Below are 15,635 nucleotides of genomic sequence, written 5' to 3'. Positions count from 1 at the left end.
GTTTTGGATACCTAGGACCAGTCAGGTATATTTGGTCCATGTGGGGTTGGATTCTGCTATCTTTTTGGACACCTGTGTAGAATCTACATAGTCTCTTCTAGGTTTCAGTTGAATGTCAGCCTTCTCCCCCAAAGTCTGTTAACATCATTCCAATCTGATAGATTCTTTGTTCTGCAATATTTTGTGCTGAAGGAACAGAACTCTCAGTTTTTACCAATCATCGTGAATTAGTTGGAAACTAATCGGTGTATGATGTAGCTAAATTTAATCAGGAAAATAAGAAATAGTATTCATATACACTGATGTTCTGATCAAGTGTTACATATGTAAATGTGTGCTATGTAGATGTTCAAACTTACTCGTTAGGTTGTAGTGTCAGAAAGTAAAATTCTCTTTTTTTTTTATTTTTAATTTTATGTTTACGTTCTCGCCGTTATAGCTTTTTGTACTACAATTAGAGTTGGTTTTATATTATTTTTTGAAAATATTTTTAAGCATTTAAATGGTAACAGGGAATAATAAAATTCTAATGATCATATCATCATCATAGGTATGTTGCCATTATTCGCAGGTCACCTGCCTGAACTGAGAAGCTTCTCTGCTTCAGGGTCTTCCGCTAACATCTTCGTCTTCACCTACGATTTTTCTGTTTTTATATCATCCATTAATTGTATTATCCCTTGCCCTCTCCCTCTCTTTCCTGCCACCATACCCTTTAGCACGTCCCTCATGATACAGTTCCTTTTTAGCCAATGTCCCAACCAGTTTCTATTCCTCTTTTTAATAATATCTAAAATTACTAATTTCTAAGATTCTTTCATTCGTTTTCCGCTCGACCCAACAAATTTTCTCCATTCTTCTCCTCATCCACATTTCAAAAGCTCAAAAATGTAAGCTGAGAGTTTACCCTTGTTTTCATTTTTCATTCTATAAGTCTAAATATTAAATTAAAATTGACATTTTTGTAGTTCTAACCAGAAGCATTAAACTGTCCAGTATTCAGGAAATTTGACGTTTAATTTTCGTATTTGTAAGAGCGAAAGATTCCATAATTGCATTTGTTTTAATCCTTTCATCCGAAAGAGTTTTAGACTCCTCATGAATATAACATTCCTATTTTGTTCCTTACCTCCGGTGCTTGGGGTCCCTGGTTCGATCCCAGCTCGATCCAAGTGAGCTTTGTGATGGACAAACACGTGTGGATGGGTTTCCTCGGGGTTCTACCGTTTCCTCCCACTTTCTTCATTCCACCATTCCATTCATTACGCATCATCACCGTCTCTTTAGCCTAACCGGCATAAACGTGGGACGTAAAACTCAAAGATTTCGTTTCATTTTTTTTCATTTTGTTGCTTTGCTATTCAACTTCTTAGCTCATTTATTACCGTTTCCATCGACAGTCAAGTTAAAATAGTTTGTATGAGAATTAAATTTCATCTCTGAAAGGCAGTATTACAGAAAGACTGTGTAACTGTTGCAAAATGAAAAAAAAAAACTGATAACATAGAAACAATTTGTCTTACATAGCAAATGCATCTGCTGATTTCTTAGTCCCGGTGTATGTTAGGTAAAAGTTGTTTTTATGTGCAATCCAATCACAATTTTTTGAGTGGAATGTGTATTTAATAATCTTAGGTAGGATGATCATATCCAGACAACATTGATTTAATGGAAATCTTCGCTACTTATCTTAGGAAGAAATAAGTAATCTTGAGTGTGAGTATTACCTTATCACATGCACTTCCACACTTGTGAGATATTCGAAATTCGTTTTGTGTTCTTTAATATTTTATTATCTTCCTATATTGTATTATGTTAAAGTTTTGTTTAACTATAATAATTATCTAAGTTCAACACTAATGGAATTTGCCTCAAGAATTTGTTTTCTTTATCAGCCTTAACATTCGATAATATTTCTGCTTAATACATTTCAAATTATAAATTAAGTAAATTTTAACAGTGTATTGCCTCATGAGCATTCGATGGACGTATCTCGTAATGATTTACTTATAAATATGTTAGCTTCATAGAACCGTTTTGCTCTTTTCTTAACAATTGAGCCACGAAGCTTTCTAAATGGAACAGACGAGTGCTGCTAGAATAGTAGCAGAGGAAACAAACAGAAGTGTCACAGTGAAATTTGGTCACAGTGAAAAAATAATTAAATAAATAAAATAAATTTTAATTTAAGCATTGTTAGATGGCTCTTAAGGTGGACCACATCAAAATTACGTTAGTTTTCGGCAGGTTATAACACTAAAAGAAATTTTCTTCTTAAACTTCGTTATAAAAACCAGCCAACTTATTTTTAGTTTTTACCTGTAATATCGTTTGACAAGTTGAATTTTCAAGTTGTCACAATGTTCATAATATAGCACACTAAATACATTCGTCCTTCTTTCAGATCCTATCACAGAAAAAAGACAATGTTGTTTTTTCTCCTCTGAGCCTTTATTTGGGGATGGCCTCAGTCCATGCAGGTGCTAGAGGAAGAACTGGAGCGGAGATGTCGAGCGTTATGCACGTTCCAAACATCAAGAAAGTGGTACGAGAAGGATTATTACAAGTTCTGAATAACTTCACAGTAAGTATCCCACTTTTAATTACATCCAGTGTTTACTTACTAAGAGGAATGCCCGTTTCTTTCCATGGAAATAGAACAATAAAGAGGTGTATACAATTCAATCAGTGTAAAAAAAAAAAAGCATTTCATAACACCTTACTTTTCGAAAAACGAAAAGCAAAATCGTTTACAGGAAATATCGTTGCGTATGCAGAAATACAAATGGTACTAGGAAAGTTTTGTAATACAGTTTTATTTATATAACTAGCCTTTGGCTAGCTGGGAATTCCGTCCCCAGACTCAAGCGTTTGCTCGGCCTATGGCCTTAACCCACAATTCTACCAAATTTCAAGTTTCTTTTCGTATTTCAACTGCCTAAAAGACAAGATTTTGTATCCCAAGATAACGTCCATTTAAATAACATGGGAAATTTTGTATCCCAAGATAACGTCCTTATAAATAACATGGGTATTTCTTCATCTCCCTTTAGAACCCTAAATCTAAAAATATTCACTTTTGGAAATTTTCCCGTAGGTTAGTCCCGGAAGGCTACAATAATGCCGAATTTTTTCAACATTCTTATCCTGCCGGAAGTATCCAAACATTTTGGGGTGTAGAAGATGTCGCATATAAATAATATGGTAAAGATTTTTCCGTTCCCCATAAAACCACTCTAAGGTTGGAAAATTTTATTTTTGGTGATTTACTTGGGTAGCGCTAACGAAAAAGTACAAACATACCGATTTTCAAGGTTTTATTCCAATTCCAAGTACCTAAAATATGAGACTGTATGTACAAAAAAAGGTCCACTTAAATAATATTAGGAATTTCTTCATACTCCCCTTAGACCCCCTAAAAATTAAAAATATTCATTTTCGGCAATTTTTCTCACGGTTAGGTCCAAAAATCTACAATCATGCCAAATTTAATTCTTGTAACCCTACAGGTAGTGTCCAATAATTTTGAGGCATAGATAATCCATATAAATAACGCGAGGAAGATTTTTCAGTTCCCCATAAAACCACTCTAAAGTTCCAAACTTTTATTTTTACCGATTTACATAGGTAACGCTAACAAAAACATACAGATGTGCCGATTTTCAAGTTTTTATTCCAATTCCAAGTACCTAGAATATAAGTCCAAAAAAGGCCCCTTTAAATAGCATGGACAACTTCTTCATCGCCCCTTTAGACCCCCTAAAATTTAAAAATATTCACTGCGGGCAATTTTCCTGTCAGTTAGTACAGAAAAGCTACAATCATGCTAAATTTCAACTTTCCACGTCAACCGGAAGTACCCCTTTATTTTATGTCAGTTCATGTAGTTTTATATATAGTTAGGACTTTCTGAAAATAATTTTCCCATATTCAATACACTTCTGCCTCCTCCAAAACCAGATTTTCCAAGTTTCACAAGGGAGTAATGTACACTCATTGTTCCAAGTCCTCAGAAGAACTTCATCACTGGAAAACAGCATCCCTTTCAGCTTCATTTTCACATACGGAAACAGTGCAAAGTGCCAGAGAGCAAGGTTTGGACTCTAGTGAGGGTGTTCCAGAAGTTTAAGTCCTGTAGTAGTCAGATATTCGGTGCAGGCGTTCGTGTGATAAGCAGGAGCATTATCATGATTTAGGAACCAGTTGTCCGTTCTTGAATTTGGATGCATCAAGTTATTCATAGATTCGATGACTTGAGGTAGGCATTATTGAGTGTACCACTTAGCTGTGACTGTCTTTTCTGTGTCCAAAACGTCAAGTTCCACAATTCCACTCGATTTGAAACATACAGCTATCATTTTCTTATTTACTGATCAGGATTTTTTGACAGCTACCTTCCTCATCAAAGACGCTAACTTTGTTCTGAGTCTTTGTCGGCACATCATAATAGTACAATTAAGTCTCGTTACCTGCCACAATGTTGAACACACATTGAGATATTTCCTCGACACCATGTCACACGTCGTGTCATCCACTTTTCAGTCAAACCATGTGACAGCCAGAGTCAACAAAGTTTCTTCACCTGGAAATGATCACACAGAATTGAACGAATTGTCGGCGCATTTACACCTAAGATATCCTCAATCTGCTGGTAGTCACTCGCCTGTCTTCGTCAAGTATTGTCCTAACAGCAGTAATGTTTCTCTCTGTAACTGACTTCGTGGCCTTCCCATCCTCTCAGCGTCCTTTTAAAGTGTGATTTCCCCCTTGGAATTCTCTATACCACCTGAATATAGTCGTACGATATGGACAGATATCACCCAGTGCAAGACCCATTTTTTTTCTAAGCATGGTTTACATTTAAACCACTCGTGAAGTTATACAGCAAAACTGCTCGTATCTCATTCATGACCAAGATGCCAAAGCAAGCAAGACTATCACTGCTAATGAATAACCAGTGTTGCCAACAAGTTGATACAAAAAGTCGCTAAATAGGAGATGAAATGGCTCTAATTTTGGGTGAAAAGTCGCTAAAAAAATATTCCTGCATCTCCACCATAACAACTACCACTCGTGTCGTGCCTAACTTGGGGAAAAGTTGCGTTATCACACGAGCAAGTTGCTTCCGTCTATTATCTGAAATAAACGGGAATCGTAAAGATCTTATATGCTATTGCGAGAGGTTACTCATTTAAATAAGAACACTAATAATTTACTATTAAAATCATGTATTTCCAGGTTGAGTTTGATTGCGTGTAATGTAGTGTATTGCATGAAATTGGTTTGTAAGTAACTATCAGATCGCGTTAACAGACATCTCTGGTAATTACCTCGTTGAGAGTAATAGAGATGAAACACCACATACCTGTCGACCTTTCTCTGATGAGTTGATGGTATTTGATTTCCTTCCCTTCGGGACGCAGGATCGACTCTGGACTCCTCCGACTTCGCCGAGGTAACAGTGGAGAGGACTTCCACCGATTATGGACTCCTTGGAACTGATCTCCATTCTCTCCAACATGACCTTTTTATTTCGTCATCCAGACAATGATGTTGCGTTCTCATCTCTTTCTTCATTCTCGTGTTGTTTCATCTCTTTGCTGAAATCATTGGTTTCTCCATTGTCTCTCAATGAATGAAATTTCCAAATAGTCTACGTCTCCAATTTCGATAGTTTTGACAAACTCCTAAAATGTGTTCGTGTTGACAAAATTTTACAAGAATTTTACAATTAAGGTTTTCTTAATGTTTGTTGTTACAATGACGACACGTGCAGACTTGTGTCTGTATCGTTACTTCACACATGTAAAGAAAAGCAAAACATAAACATAATGAAATCCTCTTTAGAAATTATTCTGTCTGCAGCATTTCTTAATTTTGATACACAACGCCAATTCAAGATATAGTTTGTTTTTTAATATTAAATTCTGATATTTTTGATGAAAAATAAATTTGAAAATAGGAAAATTATCTTTAAACTCTATGTTCATTGACAATATATATATGTATGTATGCATGTGTATAAGATACGTGATCAATTCAAGTCATAGTACTACCTAGGTCACAAAAACTTAAATGAAAGAATCATATGTAACTAACAATAATTTCACTTCTAATTTTTAACTTTATAATCAATTTCACTTGAACGAAATCAAAAAATAAGTTTAGGAAAACGAACAAAAGTCTACAAAGAAGAAAATATTATTTCTCGTCTACTCACGCTTCTACAGATAATCAGTTTATCAGTAATGTATTATTTATGTCTCTAAACGGTAGCTCTAAAAACTAAATGACGTTAAAGGTTTTAGTTGTTTCCCGTTAAAGAGCAAAAGATTACAGCAATCAAAGTGAGAACATGGACATAAATGCTATGTATTTTCCCAGTTGGTTAACGCTTGCGCGGAATCAAACAAGGAAAAGGAAAATAAACATAGGTCTATATCTGTACTGATTCGAGCTAAGAGTACTTGATTACAGGGCAAGTTGTTTGCATCAAAAAGTCGCTAGATTTATAAGTAAGTCGCCAAATTGTAATTCAAAAATCACCAAAAAAGTAGCTAATCCGAAAAATTATTTTTTGTCTCTATCCTGGAAGTCGAATCCCCTAGATTTAACGAGTTTTCCCCCAAATTGGCAACACTATGAATAACTTAGCGAATCGACTTGACGCACCGGTAACTGTGCTAATATGAACATGTCTCAGCATGTACCAAGAAGCAGACTCCTGCGACATATGGTATTGCAAAACTTTCCTAGTGCACTTTGTATTTATATTAGACATTTTTAGCCTATGTTAACAGCTTTCATTTCCCAAAATACCAAGCATGTAATGAGATTGAATGTTCAATTTTACAGAGATTCGCTATTTACACTGTTTTCCATTATTTTTTTAAAAAAAAGTATTATCTTTTTTTCACTCACTGATTCAACTGCTAATTGATATACAAGGTGTTTCAAACAACATCGACAACGTTTGGTAGGTAGTTCCTGACACCAAGATAATACCAAAAGTATAGACCAAGTCGGCTGCAGACATCCGTCATTTCGGAGTTATAGGTCGATGAAAACATGAAACAAGTGAGTTTTAAAGGTCCATAGCTTCAATAATATGGGACCTACTGTAGTCTGGTCAGGATTTCACTTAGGAAATAGTACATGCAAAATTCAAATATCCATGTTTCAGTATCCTGAGGAAGTTCAGTACTTCCTCAACAATTTCTACAGAGGTAGTTGTTGAGTACCTCAAATTATATGCCTTTTTACAAACTCCCTCAATAAAAATTGTTGTGTGAGTACCGCTGGATCTTGAAACGTGTTTCTGGATAGCTCACACATTAATTGCTCAGTGAAGTCTTGACCAGACTACGGTAAGTCCCATAGTGTTGAAGCTGTAGACCTTTAAGATTCATTTTTTCAAGTTTTCGGTAGCCTATAACTCCGAAGGAAGCATTTGTCTATACTTTTCATCTTATCTTGGTGTCAGGAATCACCTTCCAAACGTTGTCGGTGTTGTTTTGAAACACCCTGTATATAAATTAATTATCAAGATATTTGAATGTGCTATTAAGAATTCTTCCATGTCATGTAAACATCTTAAATTACTTTTTGCAGTAGTTATCATCAAATTGCACACTGTTACTCGGAAATAATGAACTCGCTCTATTTTATTCAGATTGTTAGAATGCACAAAATTACTTTCTGCAAAAATCTATTCGGAATTAAATTCCAATCTTAGCACCCCAAAATAAGTTAATTCATACTATTCTACGAAAACTACAATTTGCTGTGGCATAATAACATTTCACGGATTTGACTTTTACAACGTTTACTACAATCGAAATCTCGCCAAATCGCACCGCGAAATAGTGGATATACATAGTGGATGGGAAGTAACTACCTATTGAAAATTGTTTATATTTTTTGAATATTTAACCAAGTTTGAAGAAACAAACAACATGTTATTCCTTACAATAGTAAAATCGTTATACATTGCTAGAATTCCACATAAGCACCAGTTTTATCCATTAGTCATCCGCCAGTTTTCGAAAATGACTAGGAATGTTCGAGACAGACTTCTGCAAATTCTCCAACGGTACGTTTGCAAGAATTTTGCAGTAATTTCCATGGCCAAAAATACAACCCTTACTTAAGAACAGTTTGGATTGAGCCTCGGGCTAAACTACCCTTTGAAATGTCTGTTTGTGATTTCTGAGAACTTCGCGTGAAGATTTCTTGAACCACCGGCACAATTTCGTCTGTCCTGGATTTTGAGAAGCGACCCTGTCTCCGAACATCTGCTACAGAACCTGTCCGTTAGCTTTGAATGGCAATTCCTTATGGCCTTCGCATCTACCGAAGTGCAGGGTCTTCCACACTTCGTCACCATCCCTGTACTTGTACCACGGTCTACCACACTTCATACAGGGATGCTAGCTGAGACGTTGCACCAGGGTCCACCACTGATATCTGCAATACCATAAATAAAATAACATGTAATAAATTCTACTGTCGTAAGGAAAAACATGCTTTTTAATTCATGAAAAATATTTAAAAAGTTATGAACAATTTTCCATAAGAAGCTAATTCCCGCCTACCCTGTACTTCATTTCATAAATATCTTGAAATAGCATCGCCACTGTTTGACCTGGATACTTACAATATTTCCCAAAATCACATATAAATACGATTTCTCAGGCTAGAAACTTACAAAAATAATTGTTTTCCACCGGTACTCTAAAACTGCAAAATTCGTCACGAATAGTCATTTCTTCTGCGTAAAGTAAACGTTTCATAGTTGCCATACAGTAGATAACTAATTTAATGTTTTCTTGAACCCATCTTAGGAATATCACTTAAAAAAAAAATACTCAAATTCCTGGAACTCAAACTTTTATCACAGTTATTCTTGAATATTTTTCACGAAGTCGAAATTTCCTTTACTACAGTAAAACTTGTAAACAATATTACTAGTTTCTTAATACCCTCTTTATTTTCAAATGTTCTATGTAGAATAACACTCAGATATGTTACATATGTTTTATATTCACACACAAATGCATTTTTGTCGAGAAACAGCATTTAAGAATTGAAACTCTTTTTATTTATTACTTGATTTGATACAATTTTAAAAGCGAAATATTCGGTGTTAGTACAGGGTGTTACTATGATCAAATCCACTGTAATATACGTTCGTGCTCTTTCCAATTCCTCCTCTCTGGGTAATGGTTTAGTGTTTTCAAGCTTATATTATAGTTCATACAGGACAGAAAACTTTGTACAATTATGTTTCTTTGTCATTTTTTATGTCGTCCAGTCTCTATATTACGATTGTAAAGGGTGTCTCATTAGAAACGCAACATTTGAAATGCTTTCCATTTCAGTTGTAGTAAGTTGGCAGCACTGAACGTTACATGACCTTCATTTGTTGTCTTTGTGATTAGTAGTCATGAAGCGACGAATAGCGAGTGGTCGTCATCTGTTTTCTGTACGGGTAGAAATGGAACTCTTCATGATGGAACAGCGTGGTGTCATAGTGAAAACTTTTTACATATGTGGGGAACGTTGTGCTGAAAACATTACAGAAAACAGATGATGACCATGTGCTATTCGTCGCTCCGTGTCTACTAATCACAAAGACAACAGATGAAGGTCGTGTAACGTTCAGTGCTCAATGACTACTAACCACAAAGACAACAGATGAAGGTCGTGTAATGTTCAGTGCTTAATGAGATGCAAAAAAGCCGGCTTTTTGGAATCGATGGTTTTTTTCACATAAAAAGCCGGCTTTTTTGGGAAAAAAACGAGAATTTTGGAAATTTTGGCTTTTTTCAACTTCATGATTTTTCTATCTAAATAGCTTTCTTATAGTATATTCTATAGTTAGATAAAAATTCCATGACCTGAATGTGATATTTCGCTTTGAAATTCACCATCAAGATGGATGGAGCACATGTTTTACGAATTAAAGCTAACATGAAGAATGTAGTATTTGAGGGTAATTTTAGAGGTTAACTTTATTTTAACTCTTGAGTTATCGACATCTTTTTTCTTCTCTAGTTTGTCATCCGTGTTTCATTTCTAAGAGCTTTTAGTACTCTAGCTTCTAGCGCAAAAGTTAAACTTGCCCGTTTTTCTATTTATCCGTCAAAGCGTACGTTTTTCAATATATCCGTCAAACCGTACTTCCACATTTCTGTTATACTGTAGCTGTGAAGTAATTTAGCAATAATTTTCCGGACACAACCTTGAATACCAATTTATACAAATAATCAGTAGCGGATTTAGAAAAGTACTTTAGGAGGGTTTTTCCTGATTGTTTCGTTTCCTAAAAAGTCCTAATTTTATTTGGGAAGTGCTTGAAGTTTATGAGTACAGGCATAACTAATATTTCGTTTCGTTTATATGCTTAGCAATAATCTTCCGGATACAACTTTAAAAATCATTTTATACTGAGAATCAGTGGCGGATTTAGAAAAGTATTTTGGGAAGGGTTTCTTACTAATGTTTAGTTTTTTTAAACATTCGTAATTTTTATTTGACGGGAGCTTAAAGTTTATGAGTAAAGGTATAAATAATAGATATTTCGTTTGTTGCAGACATTCCGTAACTTTGGGGAACGGGCTTCAGTCCGAAAGACCGCCCCCCTAACCTTCGCAAAACCGTCACTGCTGGTAATTAGTAATAATAACGATTTAAAAACAATAAAAAAGGAAGTCGCCCAACTCACAGTACACGCACTATTTCTACATTCACAGATGGAATGAAGAAAAGCTTTGTCAGAATGGTCGAATGCTGGTTGAATCCCGGACTTCCCGATAGAAGCGCAAAAGCTAATCACTCAGTCATGTTTGTTGTGCAGTTGTATTTAGCTTAACTTAAATATATTCCGTAGTCTTTTTTTGGGGGGGAGTTCCGTAATGATATGTTGAATCTCTCCTGTTAAAAATTCAGAAAACTTGAGAATTGGGTAAACTGTGATGGTGGTTCTATAAAACTTAACTGTAGAATTTCAAGAATATACAGAACCAAAAGCTCTAGATGTGCAGCCTTTAAGTGTATCATATAAATCTAAGTATTTCTCTTATGTTTTATTTTAATTTTATTTTGTTTCAAAAAGAGCGTATGAAATATTTTGAAGTATAAATACTACATACTATTTTGCTAGTTATTTGTGTATTCTTTAAAAAGAAGTGTTTACTTTTAGGGTTGGCTGATTTACATCAACTTTTTTTTTTTAATAACTGGTTTAAACCACAAAAATAAAAAGAATGAAAAATGCGAATCGTGTGAACTTCATGGTAACGTTTCCAGATATCAAACTACCTGCAATAGTTTTATTTCCCTTTCACCTTTTAATCAAGGTGTCCCATGTTCAATTCTCGGTCGAACCAAAATCCTTCTTTCATGCGTAACCCTAGTAGCGGTTCGGATGTCAGTTTAAGCGAAAGTCTTCTCTTTGATAACCTCGGTATTTCGTAAGGATGTTAAGCCTAAATATACGAAACAAACCAAATTGTATATTTCTACATGCCTAAATGCGTGTTGTTTTATAAAGAAGCCAATATTGCTTAAATATATTGATAGAAATTGGCAAAATTTATCGATTGCCTACGTAGCTTCCAACATTAGCTTGGATTGGACTTTCAATGATATCAACGTACCGGTACTAAATTTGTAATTTAATACCTCAGTTTTAGCGTACTGATTATGGTACGTTGACCTTTAAATTTTACATGCAAAGCAATAACAGGATTTTCCCGTTATTGTCTTACATTTCAAGTAATGACGAGATTTTCCCAATGGCTAGGGCGGGAGATTCTCAACTTAAGAAATTTACTGACCGCACTTCTTTAAGCTTATGGGAGTTCTTCCGGCATAACCCCGCTGTTGCATAATAACATCAAGGCGAAACAAACTTAGACTATTTCTGTGAATATGTAATATAAATACATAAAGCAAAAAATCTAAGTCAAAAAAGCCTGGTTTAAACCAAAAAAGCCTGGTTTAAACATCCCCCAAAAAACGGGTTTTTGGCATTTTCAAAAACAACCACGGTTCTTGCCAACTCTGCTTACTTTTGTATATAGGAGGTTAAAAAATTCTTATTATATACATTGGTTAATCCTGTGGAATTCATAATGTAAATATGTTGAAGAAAAATTGTTTGAAATATTTTTTTCGAAATTCATAGTTTATTTTCGATGTTTTATATTATTATCAGCATCAACCACTAATTAAATGATTTTTTGTGTTATAGAGAAGCGATACAAAGTCTGTTTCATCAATTTAAAGCAGTAGTTTGAAAAAAGCCCAAAATTTCCGAAGCAAAAAAGCAAGGCAGAAAAAACCAAGTTTTTTTCCAAAAAAGCCGTTTTTTTCCGAGCCCTTGCATCTCTACTACTAACCACAAAGACAACAGATGAAGGTCGTGTAACGTTCAATGCTCAATGACTATTAACCACAAAGACAACAGATGAAGGTCGTGTAACGTTAGTGCTCAATGACTACTAAAAACAAAGAACAACAGATGAAGGTCGTGTAACGTTCAGTGCTTAATTACTACTAACCACAAAGACAACAGATGAAGGTCGTGTAACGTTCAATGCTCAATGACTATTAACCACAAAGACAACAGATGAAGGTCGTGTAACGTTAGTGCTCAATAACTACTAAAAACAAAGAACAACAGATGAAGGTCGTGTAACGTTCAGTGCTTAATGACTACTAACCACAAAGACAACAGATGAAGGTCGTGTAACGTTCAATGCTCAATGACTATTAACCACAAAGACAACAGATGAAGGTCGTGTAACGTTAGTGCTCAATGACTACTAAAAACAAAGAACAACAGATGAAGGTCGTGTAACGTTCAGTGCTTAATGACTACTAACCACAAAGACAACAGATGAAGGTCGTGTAACGTTCAATGCTCAATGACTATTAACCACAAAGACAACAGATGAAGGTCGTGTAACGTTAGTGCTCAATAACTACTAAAAACAAAGAACAACAGATGAAGGTCGTATAACGTTCAGTGCTTAATGACTACTAACCACAAAGACAACAGATGAAGGTCGTGTAACGTTCAATGCTCAATGACTATTAACCACAAAGACAACAGATGAAGGTCGTGTAACGTTAGTGCTCAATGACTACTAAAAACAAAGAACAACAGATGAAGGTCGTGTAACGTTCAGTGCTTAATGACTACTAACCACAAAGACAACAGATGAAGGTCGTGTAACGTTCAATGCTCAATGACTATTAACCACAAAGACAACAGATGAAGGTCGTGTAACGTTAGTGCTCAATGACTACTAAAAACAAAGAACAACAGATGAAGGTCGTGTAACGTTCAGTGCTGCCAACTTACTACAACAGAAATAGAGTGCATTTCAATAGTTACGTTTTTTATGGGACATCCTTTAGGTTTCTTCATTTTCAAGATGTAGATATTCTTCCATTACATTTTATTTTTTTTTCCTGTGTACACTGAGAAAAAATACTATGTGGTGTACCTAAAATCATAGGTTACATGTGCAAACCCTGTAGTTTTTGAACTTAACGTACACCAAACGTATAACTGAAAAAGTATATTTTATTCGTACTTTCCGGATAAGTGTTCCGATTAAGCGTACTGTCTGTACGAACAATAACTGTATATAGGCGGTCAGTATCCCTTACAAATAGACGTATGTAACATACACCTGACGTATATAACATACTTGTACTGTAAGTGTGTAATATACGGAAGATTGTTAGATGTCAGACATCCTTCAATAACATGATGTAACATCTAAGCCCGAAAAAGGGTAGTACATGTGCAGGATATGAATAACGTATGCCCTGTACTGATATCTGCAGTAAACATAAGAATTTCGAATATTTGTACAATACACCGCTGTCGGAATAATGTGTTTTTCTTAGTGTAACAAAATAACAAGGAAATCTTTTTCTTGTAAGCACAAATCTGAAAATCTTGAAAGTATACGTTATTTTTATAAATTTTGAAGGCCGTTTCGGTATTTTGAACCGGGAAAATATATATATAAACGTTAGAAGTATACAATGTGACCTAGGGAGGAGTGACTCAATGGTAGAGTGCTTGCCTCTGGTACGTGAGGTACCGGTAACGAAGTTACATGGGACTACTTTGCGATCAATGTTTCATTCAAGCATTACGCGAACGTTTTACGAGTCAAGTCAAGTCAATAGGCAATGAACGGGTACTGATGCTATGACGCACTGAAAAGGGTCTAAAGCATCGCTTGCAAGTACAACAAAAGGAAAATTATATGAAAGTATGCGTTTCAAGGGCAAGCATAGGAAGCACTCGCTATCTTTCTATCTACTAAGGGTCAAACCTCGAAAACCTGCAAGGAAATTATTGAGTATATTTAGTGATAAGTAGATGTTCCAAGATGTTCCGCTTTCTTGTTTCAAATGCCTAGGTTGATGTCTAATTTAACTGGTCTACAAGGGGTAACTGAGAAAAGGACAAATAATTTCGTACGACTTGAACACAATACAAGATTGAATAGAGTCTCACTCGTTTCATAACAAGCATATCAGGTTGTAGTACCACTATTAGTAAAAAATGAAACCAATACACTACTTACATCATCCTCCCATAGTTTTCCAAAAATCATTTTATTACTATTGTAAGAGCCTTTATAGTAAAACGGAATATCTTTGAAACGAAAATTTATTTATTTATTTATTTATTTATTTAACAATCACCAGTTACAGCTCAGAGGCCATTTTATACTGACTATCTAACAGCAACAATAACAATGGAAAGGGTTTGGGAAGGTATCGGCCAGGGCCTGTTTCGTAAGTACCATTTCGGCAGTTGTCTGGTAGGACTGAGAAAAACCCTGGAAACCCCCAGTCAGGATGATCGACAGCGAGAATCGAACCCAAGTCCTCCCGAATGCGAAGCCAACACTCTAGCACTTGAGCTACTTCTTTTCAGTTTATTGATACTAAGGTTTAGTTTCTGCGATACTATTGAATTATCATAAAATGTTAACTTTGAATACAATTATTTTCTCAAAGGAAAAGGACAACCACAGGCCTAACATTGCGAACAGAATCTTGCTTCCAAAAGGTTTTCCAATTCTTGATGAGTACAAATCAATTGTTGAGGAGTATTTCTTGTCGAGAGCAGAAGTTCTGAACTATGACTCAGATGCAAGGGGAGCTGTCTCTACTATAAACAACTGGGTCGAAAAAGCCACTGACAGGAAAATAAAACACATCATTTCTGAAGGTAAAGTTGCACTACCCCGTTTCCACAACATATTCTATCACATATGTTTATTAATCTTTTGTTTTCTTATATAGGGTGTTTCTTTTAGAGTCGAAGAACTTCAAACTGGCAACACTGTTATCTGATATCTGATATTACAGTTCTCGGTTGTTTTGAGATTAGTTTGGTTTGACAATTTATCATGAATAGACTCACGCCGGAGCAACGTTTGAAAATTGTTCAAATTTATTTTGAAATCATTTTTCAATTCGACAAACTCATCAGGCATTACGTGCTATTTTACAGTGCTCAAAATCGTCCATCAGAGCGGTTAATTCGTGAAACTATACGTTTACTCTAAACGATAATACACATCACCTAAGAC

General features: G+C 35.2%; 1 protein-coding gene across 2 annotated transcripts in view; it reads left to right on the top strand.

Moving 5' to 3' along the window:
- Window positions 1-15,635, top strand: part of LOC145673818 (serpin I2-like) — a 45,032-nt gene that overhangs the window by 16,757 nt on the left and 12,640 nt on the right. For both annotated transcript variants that reach the window (XM_081743584.1, XM_081743583.1), the window contains exons 4-5: window positions 2,405-2,584; window positions 15,058-15,271. In XM_081743584.1, the coding sequence (XP_081599710.1) occupies window positions 2,405-2,584; window positions 15,058-15,271 (394 nt within the window). The remainder of the gene's footprint in view (window positions 1-2,404; window positions 2,585-15,057; window positions 15,272-15,635) is intronic.

This window comes from Thermobia domestica, chromosome 17 (genome assembly GCF_964235325.1).
Source record: "Thermobia domestica chromosome 17, izTheDome1.hap1.1, whole genome shotgun sequence".
Taxonomy (NCBI): Eukaryota; Metazoa; Arthropoda; class Insecta; order Zygentoma; family Lepismatidae; genus Thermobia; species Thermobia domestica.
Note: the sequence above shows the minus strand (reverse complement) of the source record. Positions and strands in the feature narration are given on the sequence as shown.